We start from the raw sequence: 19,971 nt of genomic DNA, 5'->3' as shown, positions 1-19,971 counted from the left end.
AATTGTATATTTATTCTGAATAATCTTATTTCGCAGCAGAATTGGCTGTTAAAAGACGAAGGAACGAAAATGTCGCGTCGATCACAATCCGAACGGCGCTTGTTCAGTCTCAATCATCTACCTTAAACGCCAACACAAAGTAAGAAAAGTAGGGAGAAAATAGCGTCAAAGAGATTGAATATCGATTGTCGAGTCGGCAGCAATCTGGCGAGGAGCGGGACGGGGCGAGCGGGACGCGCGGCGAGGGCGGGGGCGCGGGGCGGGGACGGGGACGCTTCCGACCGCTCGTGACAATTTATGTTATTGCTGTGGACCTGGACAACGGCGATACGGGACCCTCACATGTAATTGTTAGTTGGACCACAGGATATTGGGGAATTAAACGAGAGCGGTGATTGATTAAGCGGCGATAACGATTATGGTCATGGATATTGCGGCGCGATGAAAAATCCGAGGGGCGATAATGCTCCGAGTCAGTAATTAAATACGGAGGCAATTTACAAAACAAACCTGCGCGGGGAACGGAGAGTGAATTAAAAACGACTGTAATCCCGCGCCTCCGGGGGCCGACAAAAACCGATGCGATCCGTCCGTACACAGATTAAGCCAGACGATAAACAAATATATTTTAATCCTACGAAATAACATTCTCGCATTTCCGCCGGCAAAAAATACTCGACACATGGTCGAGAAAAAACCTGGAGTTATTATCTTAAGTCAAACCCAACAGAACCCATTAGTAAACAACACGGGCGCAAAGGAGGGCAAAATAGCGGCTTATAAAAAAGGTAACAAAAAATCGGCTTTTGATCCCGGCTCCCCTTATTGCATTTTGTGAAGGTTTTATTAGTCTGCGGACTAGTCGGTCAACTCGATTTGTTGATTTTGTGTAATCGCTTGTCGCATTCCTTTTTATTTGAATTATTCCAGCGCGCATTGAAGTTTTTGCATTTCGCGTGACAAATGACCGAGATGTAATATTTCCGAGTGGTGTATGCCGTACTATTATATGACTGCTTTTTCAAAATACAATTAAATATGTCATTTATATCCTATTGCTAGTGTGTAGACAATAGAAATACATTTTATGTGACAAAGTATGTCAGTTAACGAAATATTAACATGATAATATCATGTAAGTAAAATATTTACTTTTAAAAATCGTTATCTTCACAGAATCTCTACATTGACACAAACCGGTCTCATTTATAAAGCAAAGCAAACAAATTAAACTGTTCAGCGGGATGAAGTTGAAACTTTTGAAAGCGCTTACTAGTAATAACATTGGTGTTTATATATTTGGGGAGCATTTACTGCGACAAATCCGATCCGAGCGAAACTTTCCACTCGAACAAAGAGGCGGCCAGGTACACGCCAGCTGCGGATTACTGCTCCGACACACAAAACCCTCAACTGCTCGCCCGACCGGTCGACCGAACGCTTTCAAACCCCAACTCACAACTCAACACGATCGACAATTTATGTGCAAGAGATGTATATTTCTCGTCACTCGTCACTCCTTTGAGTTTAATTATAATTTCCAGGCGGCAAAGGCAAACCGATTCAATTGACCGATTGCAAACCGTTAAATAAGTAACTGTAATGCCGATGAATATCGATGTTGTCGACGCGAAAGGAGTTACACGACTAACAAACAGCCAGCGCAATTAATTTTGAATCAATTTGCAACGAGTTAATTTATTATAGCTTCAATTGTTCATGACATAAACGAGTATCTAACTAACCGCAGAGGTATAATGCGAAGCGGAAATAATAATGGCATTTGTTAGAACAGGCTGTTGGCGCCGCGGGCTTAGCCCAGTCTCACATCCTAATTACGCCAATAATAATTATCCAGTAGTCGAGTTGGCAGCTGTCCGATACTTCCTCGCACCTTCTGTTGCCTTGTTCGTTTGCGACCGTATTAAGACACGCAATGCTCACTTAAATAATAATTAGCAATTATTCAACTCTTTATTCACTTAAAATAGCGGTATTTTAAACATTTCATGGAATTTAGAGGTGTGTTTAGATAAACAACACGAAATAACAGCATTCCAAACTGCTTATTTTTAAGGGAAATAGGTCCTACCTAGTTTTTAAAGAATAAATTTAACTTTGATCGAGAAGCTAATCTCAGGAAGTTTTATTCTTAATTTGTACTTTTATTATTTGCTAAATATTGTTGACGATGTGAGGATAGGCCATTACATTACCCAGTGGGCAATTTATTTCATTGCATCAATCAATTACTCCGAACACTCGATATTAAAAATTTTTAATTCTCGACGCGGCTGCGAGATCGCCCGCTTTTGGCTGTAGCAATAACGTTTTTTATAAAATGAATGATGATACGCCTGAGGCAGGTAACGCGATACGTCCGTTCTGGGATATAAATAAAGTCGTTGAAGCGAAAAATTCATTTGAATTTATCACTTAGGTTTGCGTTGGCTTGCGCAAATATTCCACCGACACACGCAAGTTAATAATGCAAATAATTGTAATGATTATGGAATCGATTAAACAATCTTCAATGACTAAGTATTCAAGCGTAATATTTATGCGAATATAACATGATTCAAAATTAACAATCGAATTGCCTCGACACGACTAACAATTATCTCACCGACATACTTTAAATGTATCAATTTAATGTGCTCGAGCATGGTTGCTAGTTAGTATAGTTCAGTGAGAACATTGATCAGCGAGCTGCTAATCAACATGTAAATTTATTCAGAACGATCAGTATAATCGAACGCGACGGCGATATTAACCTCATTTGAGACGACGGAGACATGTTAAATATCATGTTACCCTGGTCAGCGCGGATAGAAATCTTATTAATTTGTCAGTTAAAAGGCCACACGATAAATAAAATACAAACAAACATAGCTATGTTAACTTAGTTGTGTAAATAATTTATAACTTTGGAATTACTTGTTCTAACTACAAACGCCGCGAACGGTCGAGTGCTCTTGAACAGAAAACTAGTAGGCTATTTACAAAACGGTCGACAGTCGCACTAAAACTGTTTGCCGTGACGAAATCAATTACCAACGGAAAAGGCCTAAATTGCCAATGTAATTCTAAGTTAACCCTTTCATTCTTCAAAATTTATATTACGATCACACGTGTTTACAGAGGCATTCTTTTAATGATCTTGAATATTGTACTGAACCATTCCTGTCATAACATTTCAGTCGATTGAAATAAAATCTCGGTACACTGATCAAAGAGAAATAATGATAACGATTTTTCAATGCTTTACCAGAATGTAGATAAAAGAAACATTCTCGTAAATAAGAGTAAAAACTTATTGACAAGGGTGCCACCCTATGAATGATACGACAATAATAATTGTATTTGTATAACCGTTACTATATAAGAGTAGGGGATAATTACAGTTTCTGATAGTCGGAGTACAAATAACAAAAAAGGGATAGACAATGGCGTGCTCAATTTGGTGAAGTGCAAACAATAAAGAGCTCTTGCAGTCGCCGATTTTTAAAGCGAAATTGATATCTCCTTTAATTACCACGCTTTGAGAAAACTTCGCCAGTTAGGGAGCGAACATTAAATTGATTCCGCTGATACTTTGGAAATTTTTAGGGTTCTCGACAGTGATTAATGAATGGAATTTTGGAGACGTGCTCACTGACGCTCCCCTCGCAAGGAAAGCAAAGGGTCGCCTCCCTTCTATCTTTACACTCAAAATACTCGAATACACATTCTGTCCTTATAAGCGATCCAATTTACTACGCTCATAAAACATCGTGGTTACCATCTGCACACATAATAAAATAGAGCCAATCTTATTCTTATCTAAGCTACTTTTACGAAACGTATTTGTAAATTGAATCCTTTTTCTTTTACATATATCATACCTATAACGATGCTTTAGAAATAAATTGAATACGATAGAGGTTTTTTTTAATAACTCTAATACCTGTATAGAAATATCTGCCTTATTATTATTAATTATTAATATCTAATAATTAAGAAAGAAAATCAAGTGAAGCTTTATATTGCCAGTATTCGTCAAATACTTAAAAAAACAACCATTTACAAATAAACATAATTGTACTTCACAAATCTAATGTTTGTTTTACTTATCATAAAACTTGAGGACGTAATAACTTTAGCCGTTTTTAATTTTCACAAGGTTTTTTAACGTCAAACAAACTACAATAATTTAGGTCAAATTGAATAGCAGTTTTAACGAGCAACCAACGCATAAAGATATTATAATTTATAACATACTTTTAAAAGAAATATTTCAGCGACAGCGCATTTGAGTGAAATCAAAACGAGTTGAATTCAAATAGAAATTAATATTGAAGTAGATACCGCAGTTTTAATTATATAACGCGCTGTTTCGGAGTTTTCTAAAACAGAAGTCACGAGAAACGCAAAGAAATTAAATTTAAGAATTTAGTAAAATAACATTTTAGTTATTTTAGCACTTAAAATTCAATATTAAATTATGAGAGTGGATTCCGTGGGTCCCAGGTTTTTATGAGAATTTCTCGTTCGGACGTAAAATATTTATGAAGGAATTTCATACACGTTTTAATATTAAATTAGAGTATTGCTTCGTTACTAACACTTTAACGCAAACGCGGTCACGCTCATAATTATACACTTTGTTTATATAAATTAAAGGTATTTTTAAATACACCAACATAGGAAGGTGCAAAAGTTACAACACAACGTTATGGATAACTTTTAGTGAGCATCGTGTAAACGCGTTGCGTTATTCTCTATACAGACGTTTTTTTATACTCAAAAGGCATTACTATGCAATAAGTGAATAAGGAACCGCTCAAGACATCTCGCAATTCAAAATAGCACATTACATTATGCGTATAACTCTCAAGTTGTCACTATAATGTGACGGTCGGTCGTAGACGAGTCTTTTGATAAGCGACGCGTTGCGAAATCTCGCATGTTGCAATTGCACGTCATGTTTTGATTAATGGCTGGATGCATCATTGTGGTGAAATGCGCTTTTATTGCCGTCCTTATTAACACTGATGAGTGTGACCCATTAATTCCATAACATCCGCTGGTGATACTTGTATATTGAGGATTAGAAATTAACGCCACTGTGAGGACATTTTACATAGAGCTAATAACGTGTCTGTGATTTTATTCTTAGTTTACGGAAACATTTCAGTTTGCATTGAATTTTAAGATTTTTACGTCATATAATTCCTATTGAATTTTCTGACATATTGACCGTGTAGACTGCTGAATAGATGAAAAAATTCCAATGATGGATCAACCTCTTTTTCCTATCTTATTTAATGCTAAAATTGAAATTGTACTTTTAATTAGAGTGATTTTTATGAAAGATGGACAAATTCACTATCACAATTATAATGGAAAAGTAAGTAACAACATAAATGAACAGCACATTTTCTGAACAAGTAAATACTTAAACTTCCAGTGCATTCCAGTGTCAACGCCGAGAAATAATGTAAATTGCCCTCGATTGTTATCCAGACTGCGTCGTCAGGGTAAAAGATCTAATGAAACGTTAAGTCGCCGTAATCTAATCTTATCCACATCTGCGTTTGGTGTCTCAGAGGCAACAATATCATTAATTTGTCGAGTGCAGTGAACGCGGTCGGGTAGCGGGGTGATTTAATGAACCGATGCGGTGGGCGACAGCGCGGATTACACCCCGCCCGTTTGCACTCAATCAACCCAGCAAACAGCCCTAAGCCTCGACAATTAAATACACTCCGAAACAATTGGATACATGCCCGATAAGAGCAATCGGACACTTAGCTTATATCTATTGATTGATAAAACGAATCGATATGACGTTCGCGCACACGCTCCGCGGAACTAGATCAAGGCTCGCAGATAACACGTTGATACACTGCATTTAGTATTCACATGACATGGATATCGTAAACGGTACGTAATGATATATTACTGTGTGTATTGAATAGAAATAAGAAACAAGTTGAGCGACATTCTAAATCCATTGATAACGGTAGGCCAGCTGACAAGTGACAAGACCTATAAAAGTTGTAATGACAGGCGATTATTACATGTACCTTTTATAAAATACAAAGAATGTTGTCCACTACTAACTATTGCTTGTCGTCGAGAATGTCAGTCGACTTCAATATCAAGGATCTGTGCTGAGCTTGTTCAAACTTTAAAATGTTTTGCCATCTGTTAGGAACAAGTTTTCTTGTCTCTCTAAAGTCAATAACGGCATTGTTAATGTGGTGCTACAGATCCAGTTATAAGAGAGTTGGGACACCCATATATACCTTGGTTTCAGTTTTCTGTTTCTTAGCAGGTGGTTGCGCGTTGTGCGACTCCTGCCGCGAGTCTTCCGGCTCGGGCTTGGCGGGGGAGGCGGCCGGCGCGGGCGCGGGCGGCGGCGGGGGTGCGGGCGCGGGGGCCGCAGGCGGCGGTGCCGGCGTCTGCGGCTTGGGTTCGACGCGCGGCGCGGCCGGCCGCTGCTCCGGCTTGGGCGCGGGCGCATGCGGCGCGTGCGGCGGGTGCGCAGGATGCGGCGCGTGCGGGTGTGGCGCGGCCGGGGCGGGTGCCGGTGACTGCGCGGGCGGCCCTGGAGCGTTGGGCGGCGGCGGCACGCGGGCCACGCCGTTCACATCATGCGGCGGATGCGCATGGTGATGCTTATCTCTAGCTTTGTCTCTTCTGTGCCCCCCTGAACCGCGTTTCGCGGCGGGCGGCGTGGCGGCCACTGTCTTCGGCTCGCCGTTCATTTCATTCGATTTTACGATCTCGTGCTTCGCCTCGGAGCTCTTTGTGCCGGGCTTGGTGCGCTTGATCTTCATCTTGAGCGCGGTGCGCTGCGCGTCCGGTTCGGCGCGCGCCGCCATGCCGCCCGCCTCGTCGGTCTTCTCTATGTCGGCATCGAGGTCTATGATGAGGTCGCCGATGCCGATGTCCCACTCGTTGTCATCGTACTCGAAGTTGGGGTGCGCGTGGGGCGCGGGGCGAGCTCCGCCGGCCGGCGCGCCCTCCCTCATTGGCGCCGCCATGCGCGCCGGCTGCCCGCGCCCGCCCCCCGCAGCCCCGCACACACACACACCATTGTAGCCCTAAGAAAAAAAGTCTATTAGATCACATTTAATAAAAACATACCATAGTAAAAACTCATAGATAATAAATATACAAACGTGAATAGGTACATAATAAGAAAATCAAACTTCACAGCATTTTGTACCAAGCATATACTTAAAATCTTTTTCATTTTACATTATAACTATGTGCATATATGTATTTTAAATGAAATAATTGTTAGCCATTAAAAACATTATACATTTATTCTGTTTTTATTATTCAGCTCTGGGGATTATACGGTATAGAATTGTATGATTATAAATACTACTTGAAAAACTCTACTACTAACAGGAGTACTCTGTCAGCAAAGCGTCCAGTCCATTAAAATGAAATTGTGTGGTAACTGTTAACACAGTAATTGTCATAAACACGAAAAAGATTGACCATAGTTGATCATATTTCTCAGAAGAATCTATTAACTGACAAATCACCAAAAATTTCCACATTTTTCAATTATATCATTGTACCATGCGACATTAATATTCAAAACGACAACTAAAGGGACGGGAATACAAATGAGGGTACACTCTGCATCTATACGGGCTTCTAGCCCCTAAAGAATTAAATGACCATGACATCATTCAACGCCTTAATTAATACCAGCGCATTCGACATGCCGACGAACGCGGGCCCATTATGGGCGTAATGAGTGCATTCGATACACTGCTCTCGAGCCGCTATAAAAATTAATATGGATCCATAAACGACTTAAATGAACATATCCATTTAAAATTATTCCTCTATAGAAAATTTCATATCGTACCGAGTTATTACCAATTCGGAGGGGCAATAATCGTAAAATACTCATAAACCTCGTAGATAAGCTCGCTTATTCTCGTTGAATAAACCTAGACTGTAGTCGGCGCAGTTGTATTTACATCTAGTACTTAGATTAATAGAGGACGCACGATCGTTTTGTATGAATGCATTAATTTACTGCTTATTTTAGCGTCTAAGCCGCAGTTTGTGTTCATGAAACTATCTCGGCGGGACTATTACAGTTGCAACGAGGATTTCCTTTTGTCTAACTAAATTTAACTGGTGAAGGATACAACTATTCACAAGTAATAGAAATAGTTCTCGTCTTCTATTTGAGGTAAGCTTACCGTAACACAATTGTCGTATTTTAATTAAAGTATTACATTACGTTCTTTAATTACAGTATTTTGTCTAGATATAAAACAAAGCAATGAAATCGATCAACCATTATGCATATGAATATTTCTAAATGTTTGTTATGTCTTTTATGGTCGTAAAAGTAAATAATAAATATCACTATAACGTTATACTATCAGGGAAGAAATGCAGCAGCAGAATGGAAAAAATCATATGACGGTTATATACTTTATAGCGTCGCCAAAGACGAGTTTACTGCGCCCTTGATAACTCTTTCGACTATTTTACGAGCCAAGTGTACTTATGTTCGCCTGGTACAATGACTTTGAATGGTTTTACAAAACTCCTTGAAGATGTTGTTGGTTCATAAATAAAAAATGATAATAAAAATAAGAAGAGCAACCAACGCACGTATTTCATATTATATTTCATACATTATTTACACCCTATTTATTCTTTTCTTTAACAAAAAACCACTCTCATTTACTAGTCGCTGTAATTAGACACCGTCATTATATGAAAAATCTCAAATCATTTAACTGCACGCAAACTGGAATGAAATATATATTCCATCATAATAACGCTCTCCAATTTCAAGTGTTTATTAAGCTAGGACTATCAGGTACATGTAATTAAGTGATTAATCACGTCGGACGGAACGTGATGCACGGCCGAACGCTAACAACCTACTTGACATTTATACAAGTGCTTGAACGCAATTTCATAAAAAATAATGACTATATATATAAGCTGGCTTCTTTTATTTTTCATGGAACGATAGAAACGCTTGCTTTTGTATTATAAGAATTAATTACGTAATACTTAATAGTCCATTCTAATTTCAGAAAAATCTAACTTTAACAATTATAAACTTGTTGAACATTTTAAAGAATATTTTATAAAGTAATCAACTAAAAGATTATGCAATATAAGTACCTATTTTTAAATATGTTTAGCAAAATCTCGTGTAAGGACAGCATTTGCAAACTTCGATATTTTGTACAGTATGCACAAACTACAAAAATATTAAAAACAAACATGATTACTACATAATTCATTCGTTATGTGCATCCATTGAGCAAATTACACGTTTAAAAATCAATTAAACTACCCATTATCTGGCATTAAATTGTCTGCAGCAAAAACTAAGAATACATCAAACTATTTTTATGTGCAAGGCAAACGACGTATAAACTACAAACTGACATTATAGTATAAAAATATGACATATAAATTGTTGTTTTTTTATACCTATAAAAATATGACATATAAATTGTTGAATGGCGTCGCGACCTTTCCCTATCCCTATTAAAAAGTTAACTGACAGACCCCTTGTAGTGTAGTTAAAACATTTAACTTTATCGTACAAAGTTTGTTGCATGTTTATTAATGTTATACGCTGGTGAAACATAAAACTACCACGTTCGCAAACTAAGTGCTGGATGTAATCTCAGTTGCGATTATATACTCGTAGTTTAGACTCCAACTTCTAGTACACAGTTCTGAGTTTATTATTATTTTACTTTGGCACGTCTTTAAAATTAATTTTATAAAAGGTCGAAACTCAAAACTTTGTTCAATTTGGCTCTGAACACACAAATTGAACGTAGCTATTTTATGTTAAATTTATGTTGAAAAACTTAAGCTTTTTTATTTGGACATTGTAATATTTACCATTTTTAAAACTTGTGTGATTAAAAAAAACCTGTTCAGTGAACGTTTACTTTAGAAATTACATGTTACAACCTGTTACATTATTTAGACATGATACTGTATAGAATGTATGCACATTTTTGATTAGGACTTAGGCCATCTGGCGCATAAAAATTACAACGAATAAATACTACACTGATGTATTTGATAGTAAGCACAAGTTATTAATGTTATTTTACTTATACTAGGTTTCCGCTCGCGGCTTCACCCGCATTGTCAAAGTAAAACCCGTATAGGCCCCGTTCCCGGGATTTCCGGGATATATGTCCTTCCTGATGATGATTTTATTCTATGTCCCCGTTAAATCTCGAACTGCCTTTGTAGTAAATATCATTTAAATCGATTCAGTGGTTAAAGCGCAAATAGGAGACAATCAGACAGAGTTATTTACAAAACCATTAAAATTAGTAGTGTTGAAATCATTCGCATTATTCAACCAAGACACATAATACCAAGTAAAAAAACACTGATAAGAATAGCATGTTCTGTAGAAGTGTTTCATTGAAGCCACAGTATCAACACTAAATTCAATGGATGTCTTAAACAGCTAATGACGTTAAATAGATATGATTCTCGTAAATTGAATACATGGAACATTTCATACATCAAAAATACTAAACATATTCCAAGAATCGTTATATTTGCGTTACATAATGTGTGAATTGAGAAAAATAAATACGTGTACGTGTAGGTACCTTTCGTGTTTTTATAAGTTATCCATTACCACACTTACCAACGTAAAACTAACGAAATTGATGAAATTTTTCGATATTAGGTTTAACAAACAAAAAGGAATTTAGTGAAAATACAAATCATTTTCGATATCATTAAAGTAAAAATATCAGGAAAACATCCAAGTATATGCCTAGTATCAAAATGAAAAAAATTGTAGTCGTGTCTCTTTATTCTAATCGAAACACATTACGTCATCCTGCCAACTAATATTATAAATGGGAAAATTTGTAAGGATGTGTGCGTGTTTGTTACTATTTCACACAAAAACTACTGAACCGATTGCAATGAAATTTTCTACGTAGACAGCTGGACAATTGGAATAACATATAGGCTACTTTTTATTCCCATATACCTTAGGGATACGGACTTACGCGGGTGAAACCGTGGGGCGCAGCTATTTTTTTTAAATAAATGTGCAGAACTACAGAACAGGTAACTACCAATTTTTCTTCTTTCTTAAAACACTCCCGTAAGCTTCCTCGCGTTTATTATACAAGTGTGTATATTGAATAAGTTTTTATCAAAATCGAAAACTTTTAACATAACCACCCTCTGCCTTGGTGTTGTTTAAGTTTATATTGTGCATAGTTGCCTGGAAGTGATGGCTTAGAAGCCATAAGGCCGCTATTTGTGCAAGTCTCACTTTGTTGTATAAAGTTTTTTTTCATTTGTTGTAATTGTGTACCGTCTTGTACACACTTGTTTCTTTTTCGTTTCATTCACTATGTAAAACAGATAATACGATCTCACGATATTCTAATTAAAATGAAATAACTATTAAAGCGTATGAAATTCACAAATAGCTGTAACCTCATTTATTGTAACGCGTGGAAGCGGTGCCAGCTTTGACGAATAAACACTTTAAATATTTTGACTCGTATGCCCGAGGCGATGTTTTATAGCTTAGCCGATACTCGTTTCCTTTCGACTGAGAAAACATTAATTTCATTTATGTAAAATATTATCAGTTTATATATTAGTTAATTGCGCGTAGTAAACTATATAAGATAATCTGATGGAGATATTGTTTATTGCAAAATGATTCTTATTGCCAGTTCTAAAATATATGTATGTAATTTTTTTTTTGCAAATATCTTTGTGGCTAATTCCAGAATACTATCATAATCTACAGCCTAAGCCTTAGTTGAGTCTATAAATTATACAACAGATATTAAGTAAATGAAAGAAATATCAATAAAGTTTTAATAAAATATAATACAATAAAACGGGATTACGACTTGGCTAGATAAAGCGCCTGATAACGCTATCAACTGTAATATTTATCGCGTATCATCTATAACATTAAGTATATCATTAAAATGATTTAATTAGAATTAATGCAGAATTGATAAAACATACGATCAGGCGTTATCTTAACAACATTCAATAATTCAGACATATTATATGAATACAATTATTTATACATATGAAATAGCATATATTAAAGACCCGCACTTAAATAATTAATGAAAATAAACACAGAACACCACTTATAAGTGTCGCGTAAATTACCGCTTATGTACGTGTAAACGCACGACGCTGTTCAATATTTAACAAGCGAGTATGCGCAAGAGCAGAGATGTATTTGAGTCCATTAAAATTTGTTTAAAGAAATAACAAAATCGATGATTTTTTTCTTTAAGGGTTTATGTCGGGGCTTTTAAGATCAATGCAAAACGTTTTTTTAAAATTATGTCTGCCAGGCAAGATAATAATTATTTATTTAAATTTAAATTAAATAGGAAAAAATTAGTCAGTTATGTTTAAGCACTATTAAAATTAATTATTCATGTTTGGAAAATAAAAACGTATAAAAAAGAAAATAAGTTAATGATCCTGCGCGCGCGATTTCTCAAACGCTTGGCTGTAAATGTCTTCTCTTGTGTCATATAAATAAAAATGCATACTAAGAATGCCACGGGCAGTGAGGACATGACGTCGGTATGCAATCACAATTGAAACAATATATTATCGTTCATAAAAATAAACATGTGCCGTGCCAATTTTCGCATTACGTTATAAAGAAATCCACTTTTACGCACTAAATCGGTTTAATCTTTGGAACTGAATTTAATAAATAATTCAAATATTCGGCGCAAAATGATGCGTGAAATAAACGATTATTGCACCAAGAAATAGCAATTATAGTTACAACATTCAAGTGTTGTAATGTCTATTAAATATAATTCGATACCGGTACACACGTATATCCACATACTTAAATTCACAATGCCAACCACAAATCTTGATTTTGAACACGGAAAATGTATGCAGCGCAACGACACAATTTGCTTGTGCAAAAGTCCCTGTGGGATATAAAGTGAGCTAAATTGCCAGTAACATTACTGTTATAAATTTAGATTTCGCATGACTTATTATTGTGCCATGTAGTCGTATAGAATGGTAATAAATAAACAACGCTCGGAAGCACAATACCCGTTCATTATTATTCAAACATTCACGAGGAATTCGAATAGCGGATAAACTTGGAATATTTAACCATTATTCATCACTCATAAGCGCTTAAATCGCACTGGATTGAATCGGAAATTCAAACGAAAGAAACGAGAGACGGATAAATCGCGGCGGATTCCATTATAGTCGAGCCGTATGTTTGTCAATAGCACGGCTGATTGGGGGCTCCTCGAAGCGCTGCGAGCCTGGTACTCGGTGATTTACGGACAAGCCGCGCTACTTGGCGCTCTGCCCGAGCATCGAACCCGGCCTGCACTTTATACGAGAAAAATTGCTCGTGACGCGGAAATGTAATGCACAGTTTGCTATATGTTGAAATTAGTTTAGCCGTCTACAGAAATGTTTATTGGATTTCTAGCTAACTTTGTAAAATACGCCCCTACATTATGTATGTTTTTTATTGTACATTGTGTGATGCTAATAAATTATAAAACATGTACATTGTTATAGTTAGCCGTGTACGCTTACAGTATTCAATCATAGTAACAATATATATTCAACAGAGTTAATATGGTATATTTATCAATAAATATCCGTTAGCAAGCCACACTTATAAAATACAAGCTTCAATAATATACATATACTCGAGCTCAAAGAAATAAATTACAATGATATGTTATCATTATGTATCTCAAAGTGTAAACGGTCTGAATACTTACTGACTTAAAAACTATATGATCTGCCGAAACTTTAAGTGCCACAAAGTTTGTGCAAATAGTACTATCAGCTCAAACGTAATTGTAGTGCCTCAAGTGAAATCTACTGTCACGTCATGTGAAACCGTTTAAATTAGAAAAACATCATCGCTGTTACAAAGTATTATTATGACGGGGTTGTGATTCAAGATCATTATCTCATATTAAATTAAAACGTTCAAGAAGACAGTATAAAAACCATATTGTATCACATTGTTTCCTTATTACACTCAAGTCTTCTATAGGAATTTGTCGTCACATTTTTAATAGAAACGCCGCGCTGGGTCGAACAAAGAAAATAAGAAATTGAACTGGCAAGAATGATATGAAGGATAAGCACGTAATCTAGGCGTAAGCATTTGCGGATTACCTGGGCAGGCTGCTATATGAAACCCTAAACCCAAATACGTCTTTTTATATTACATACAAAACATTCAATGAATACCGTCTGGTATACACGTCCTTTTCTAGCTCGAGGACTTTTAAATCGTGTGAAAGAGACGTGTGAATTTAAGGATAAAGCGACTGGAGAGGCTCTTTGAAGGTAATATTTTCTTTGTAAGTAAGGCGAGCGTGAATTGATTTGGATGGCTATTCAACTCGTCATCTCCGAGGCAATATCAAGTTAAGCGTGAAAGGAGTCCGCGAAGTAATAATGTCAAACAAGATTATCTCGGAATAAGTATTTTTATAATCAACTGGAAAATAAAGACGCCTGTTTCTAAAAGCGTTTCGTTGCTGCCATTATTTCGATGCAGAAATGTGATATTCGAAAGTGGTTTTTATTACCTTCTACGTAATTGCGAAAGTTGCGTATTACATAAAATACATATATGCAAAGCGTAACTGCGACATCAATTTTATCGGTTAACGTTTGATTCTGTGGTAATGTTAAATTAGCGGCTATCAAGTATCAAGCAAGCAATTCTCAACAACATAAGTGTTATGAAACTGTAAAATAACGGTGCAGTGCAGTAAGTACACTGTACCCTGAGTGTTCAATTTACAGTAACTATTATGATGTTTATCTTAGCGGAAAACTTGTAAAAGTGTATTTTATTCCAAAGGCCTAAAGTCCAATTTGCTAATACCGCGTTACAAATTGCGTGATGAATATAGACGTTCAATAATTATTCACTAATTTAATAATAGAACATTGAAATACATAATACATTTCAAATGATAGATGATTTAATGAGGCTTAGTGGCGAATCGTTCATAATTATTTTGCGACAAGCGGATTAGTCAATAAATCAATATGAAAATGTTAGGACGTAAATGTCAACTCCCGTCGGGCGTTAGATTTTAATGATTTGACCGCGGATTAATGTTCCATTGTGATATCTGATAGCTTATCTAATACAACGTGTGGGTGCGGGTTTTCGTAATGAGTTTCATAGTAATGCCAGTTAATCGCTGTTTCCCTAGTATATTTTTTACGGATTCACAACGTTTTATAGCTTCCCACATCTTTAACCACTAATGGGACTAACCTAATCTATTATTTGAACGTCGTTAAGCAAGCTTATAACACTTTTCTTTTTTATTCGGTAGCCACAAACCTCGTTCATTTTATAATATTCAATTTATATGTCTAGGTTAACCTTACTTTTAGGTGATTAATATGTCTAAATATTTACGCAGACATCAGGATAAACTTTTGCTGAAGATTATTCCGCAAAATACATATACTTACACTTAAAAAACATATAATATGTATGTACTGCGAATGAGAGCGTACTGTCATTACTATTAGTTATTTCATTGAAGCGTTGGCATTAAATACATTACATTGCGTGCTTTACTACACGAGCCACAGACGGTTTCGATACATTCCTATGTTATTAATAACAGTTTGCAATTAATACAGTCCATCGTTATTAAGAGAAATATCCATTTGACGTACGTTCGAGATGTTTATATGCACTAAAACATGTACGAGTAATTTTCTATGGAATTCACGTTTTACGCAGACATTCTGTCGGTATCATTTATAAGATCTTATATCAAATAGTTTGTGCATGACACGCATTGTATTTATACTAAATCATTATTTGAAATTTTTAATTGGATAACTTGTATGAATTCTGCATATAAGTATTGAAAGTATGTACTTTTTAGATATTGTTTATTCTCGCGAAAAAAAATGACAATCATTTAATTCATGTACATTAAACATAGGAGTAATAAGTATAAATTTAATGAACCTAGGTAATATTTACATGTATATAAATTAATGTGGCAAAAAGGGAATTAAGTGTATATAAACACAAACTGAATCAATATTACACAACAAACGTCAAACAAATATGAGATAAAACAAAGAATCACCAAGAGATCGGTCCGTCTCATCATTTTATCTTCAACAAATAAAAAGCTGTCCTTTCACTAACCCGTAATGGATTTCGACCCTCTTGATGTCTCAAAATAAACAAAAAACTTCTCTTTTACGACTTCATGTCGAAATTGTTAGTTTTACAATACCCTGTGCTTGTAATACTGATTTGTAAACATATAACTTTCCCTTTGAACAAAATGTGTAATAAAAAAACATCAATTCGTTCTAATTAAAGTAGAAAAAAGAAGAAACGGAAGTACTTACGTAACAACTCATAACAATACTTACATTGTCTCTTACAAATTACGATAACCTTTTATAATTTAATATCTTTCTATACGAGAAGTTCCCACGTAAACCTCCATCTCATTCTATTTGAGAGAGCCTACAAAATGAATTTTTACAACTTTTTAAACCTGCAAGATATTTTCTTTTAAAACAAAGCCCAGTCTTTAAATATGAAAGCTGTATAAAATAAAAAGCGGTAAACCAACTGAGCCCCGACTTATTTCCCTCTTTCATCCCGTTCTAACGTGTGAACTTTCGTAATGTCCTCTCGCTCACTACTGTTGTGTTCAAGCGAGATTCTCGAAGGAAAATGGTAACCGTACAGTATAAGGAACGCAAACAGATTGAGTTTCGTACTTGTTCAAATGGCTGTTTCAAATCGTGTTTCGCTATAACGTACGAGAGATCAACATTTTATACACATTATTAATATACCGTATATATTAATCGTGTTCTGAATGCTGGTTTCCAGCGTGTTATTTTTGATTTGATGACTCATTTCAAGATACACTTCTTTAGGTATAATAGGAAGAATTTAGTTTGTTAAAAAATAAAGAGATATTTACAGCAGTGTTATATTTGTAGTTGAAGCAAATTGGTACCGTTATAAAGTAACTACAACTAAATAGATGTACCTACCTACGTAGCATTGTACGAATGTTAGCCCACGCCATTGTTCGAACAGATTGCTCAAATGGATTCAAACATAAAGCAGATAATAGAGTTGTTATTGATTTATTGATATTTAACAGCTGTATAATAGTAACTTTGTATTCACGATGGATTTCATTCCGTAAGTTGTTAGGTAATATGTACTAAAAAGGTTTCTTTTTATAGAGATGTAGGTACCTTAAACCTATTATATCATTTGAAGGGGAGACTTCCCTTCTAAGTAATTTGCGACGCTCGCAACTTATTGTCATTTAGTTCGCAATACTGAAAAACAAACTTTGCCCAGACTTTACAGTTAAAATGAATCATTCAATTGATTGCTTGCACATCACAATGTACGAAGTGTTATATGCATAATATGTATATTTTTATTGTTAATTATTATCGTTACTTGAAGAAATTTTCATTAAATTATATAAAATTTTATCAACATTGAGTAATAAAAGCATTATCAGATTAAATTTAACAAGCCGGGTGTAACCAACTATTAAGATAAGAAAATAGTATTTCACGTAGCATACATAGTATACACATTAATAATATGTAAGTAAATAGCAATTTAACATACTTGTATGAAGAATGCAAACAAAAGGATGAACGATGCAAATAATATAAAATCATAAGCTAAAGAATAAATAACGTACAACCTTATTACATTTATTATTCTTACAAGTTTCTACACAAGTTATAAGGTAATATAAATGTACAAGGCAATCATAAGTTTAACAGAGTTCATAAGTTCTTACCGTTCCCAATTAGGTCTATCGGTGACTGGCGATGACAATCCCAAAACGACACAATCCATTCAGCACTTAATAGCACTTTAGTTACACTATCACTTGGTTAGCAGCACGATCTCAAAGCACCATCACTCAACACTCCATGCCAGATCTTGCACGGGAATCCGAATCGGCACACCTACAAAGATAAAACAACCGTCAAACAGGACACCGGGACACAACACTAGTCACTAGCACGAATGACGCTAGCAAGACGGCCACAGCGAGCGCGCGGTATCTACGCACGCTGCACGAATACTGAGCGGCGAGCGCAAGCAAACGCGTTACGCGACGAGCGATACAAATGGCGGTTTATTCAGGCGAAGCGAGTTGCGGTATTCGAATAGATGCCCAATTCCCGAGCGGCAACAACCATTTCACGCTTCACTTAATCCCACACTAAACTGTAAAACTGCGCTAAAAACTTCTAAATAGCGAATTATGTATGGACCTACCTACACGATTGTTTTACTCAGTTCAATACCCATTTACTATGCAGGTGAGTTTATGTAATTCAAACATTAGCCTTACTCGTGTTCCTCGAATAGTATATTAACAGAATTACGTGATAAAGCAGCCCGTTGAAGCACACGTTATTTTCATAAAGCTAAAGACAGAGAGAGAAGAACGATTCCGCGCTTCGCGGTGTGTGCAACGTAGCGAGGAGGCGCGGGCACGAGGGGAATGGGGACGCAGAGAACATGGCTTCCAAAATTATTACACAAACATTTATGCATGAAGGGATAACAAAATGTTACCGCTGTTATACCATTCTGATTGAAGCAGATTTATTCATTGCATCGCTATGCAAATCGAACAACATTTATAATAATTATAAATAAATATCTGTTACCATATTTGACCTTAGCCACATGTTCGGTAATAACGTGCGGTAGGCGGCAATAAAACTGTTCTTTTTTTCGAAGTACGCGTCTGCATGCACACAAGGGAACACGTGAGACAATAAAAAAGTTATGCTCCGACGTTCGACTCGTAAAGTTTATTTGTGTAATGCCTTCTTTAAACAAAAGGATAATTAAATTTTATTAACGAAGCATCTTCTGTGGGGAATGAATAAATTATGACACGAGATTACTTTTAATTGATATTCGAAATTTAGGAGACGAAACTCGGACTAACTAGTACACATCGCACAATTCTGTTTCTTCTTCGCATAATAGATATATTACACAAGAGTCAAGACTCACAAGAGCATTATTAATGTCAACCTCATTTTGTATGCCGTAATTAGCGTCATTGAGGATGCTATTAAATATCATGTGTGATATAATGATAAATCAAACGTGTCTGTATTCATACGCTTAATGATAGAGTAAATTGCGATATATGTTATAAAACAAAACACTAACAATTATGTACAACTTGATTATGTATTAAAAACATACCGTATAAAAAACTTATATTATAGAAATTAGTCACGCACGTATCTAAACCGAAAAATGAATGAATGCTATCTGCACAACTACACAAATAAGTCAAATATTTAAGATAAGATAAGCTAGTGACACAACCTTTTCAAAAACGGCACATCGCGTTTTATATTCCACAATACGGTTATGCAGCAGAATTGTGATGCAGGTACTCCAAATGTTTTAAGAAGGAAGAATTTTCTGATAAGTTCGAAGACGTGCTATCTCCGCCGTGAAGGCAGATATTTCTCATATTCTTTTGTTGGGATCAATGCGGTCGGCTCTTTGTTCAGTAATACGAATACTTTTTGATAACGAAAAACTTAAGTATTATTTAAATATGTACTTTGATTTCGCAGCTTCAAAGAAATATACAGCTTCCTTGCATTTTTCTATTAATTGTGTGCTTTATATTTACAGTTTGTATAATATTACTTGTTTATCTTTATTTATTTAATAAAATTTAGACAGGTGCAGTTTTTCACTCATATTACACTGTTATATAAAAGTATTATCTATTAACCTTTTAATTGTTGACTTAAATCTAATAATTATACAAGAAAAATGGTATCTCACACTTCTTGAAACAAAAAAAGATTTAAAAACCATATTTAATA

General features: G+C 35.6%; 1 protein-coding gene across 3 annotated transcripts in view; it reads right to left on the bottom strand.

The window, feature by feature from the left end:
- The window catches only part of LOC119832053 (zinc finger protein 608-like), a 95,643-nt gene that overhangs the window by 54,155 nt on the left and 21,517 nt on the right, over positions 1-19,971 (bottom strand). For 2 of the 3 annotated variants that reach the window (XM_038355649.1, XM_038355648.1), the window contains exons 1-2: positions 17,892-18,178; positions 6,291-7,091 (exon numbers count right to left, since the gene is read on the bottom strand). In XM_038355649.1, the coding sequence (XP_038211577.1) occupies positions 6,291-7,031 (741 nt within the window). In that variant the 5' untranslated portion in view covers positions 7,032-7,091; positions 17,892-18,178. Of the gene's footprint in view, positions 1-6,290; positions 7,092-17,891; positions 18,179-19,971 lie in introns of those variants that run through there. The other variant, XM_038355647.1, reaches the window with a different exon arrangement.

This window comes from Zerene cesonia, chromosome 14 (genome assembly GCF_012273895.1).
Source record: "Zerene cesonia ecotype Mississippi chromosome 14, Zerene_cesonia_1.1, whole genome shotgun sequence".
Taxonomy (NCBI): domain Eukaryota; kingdom Metazoa; phylum Arthropoda; class Insecta; order Lepidoptera; family Pieridae; genus Zerene; species Zerene cesonia.
The sequence above is the reverse complement of the archived record's forward strand: the minus strand, read 5'-3'. Positions and strand labels throughout refer to the sequence as shown.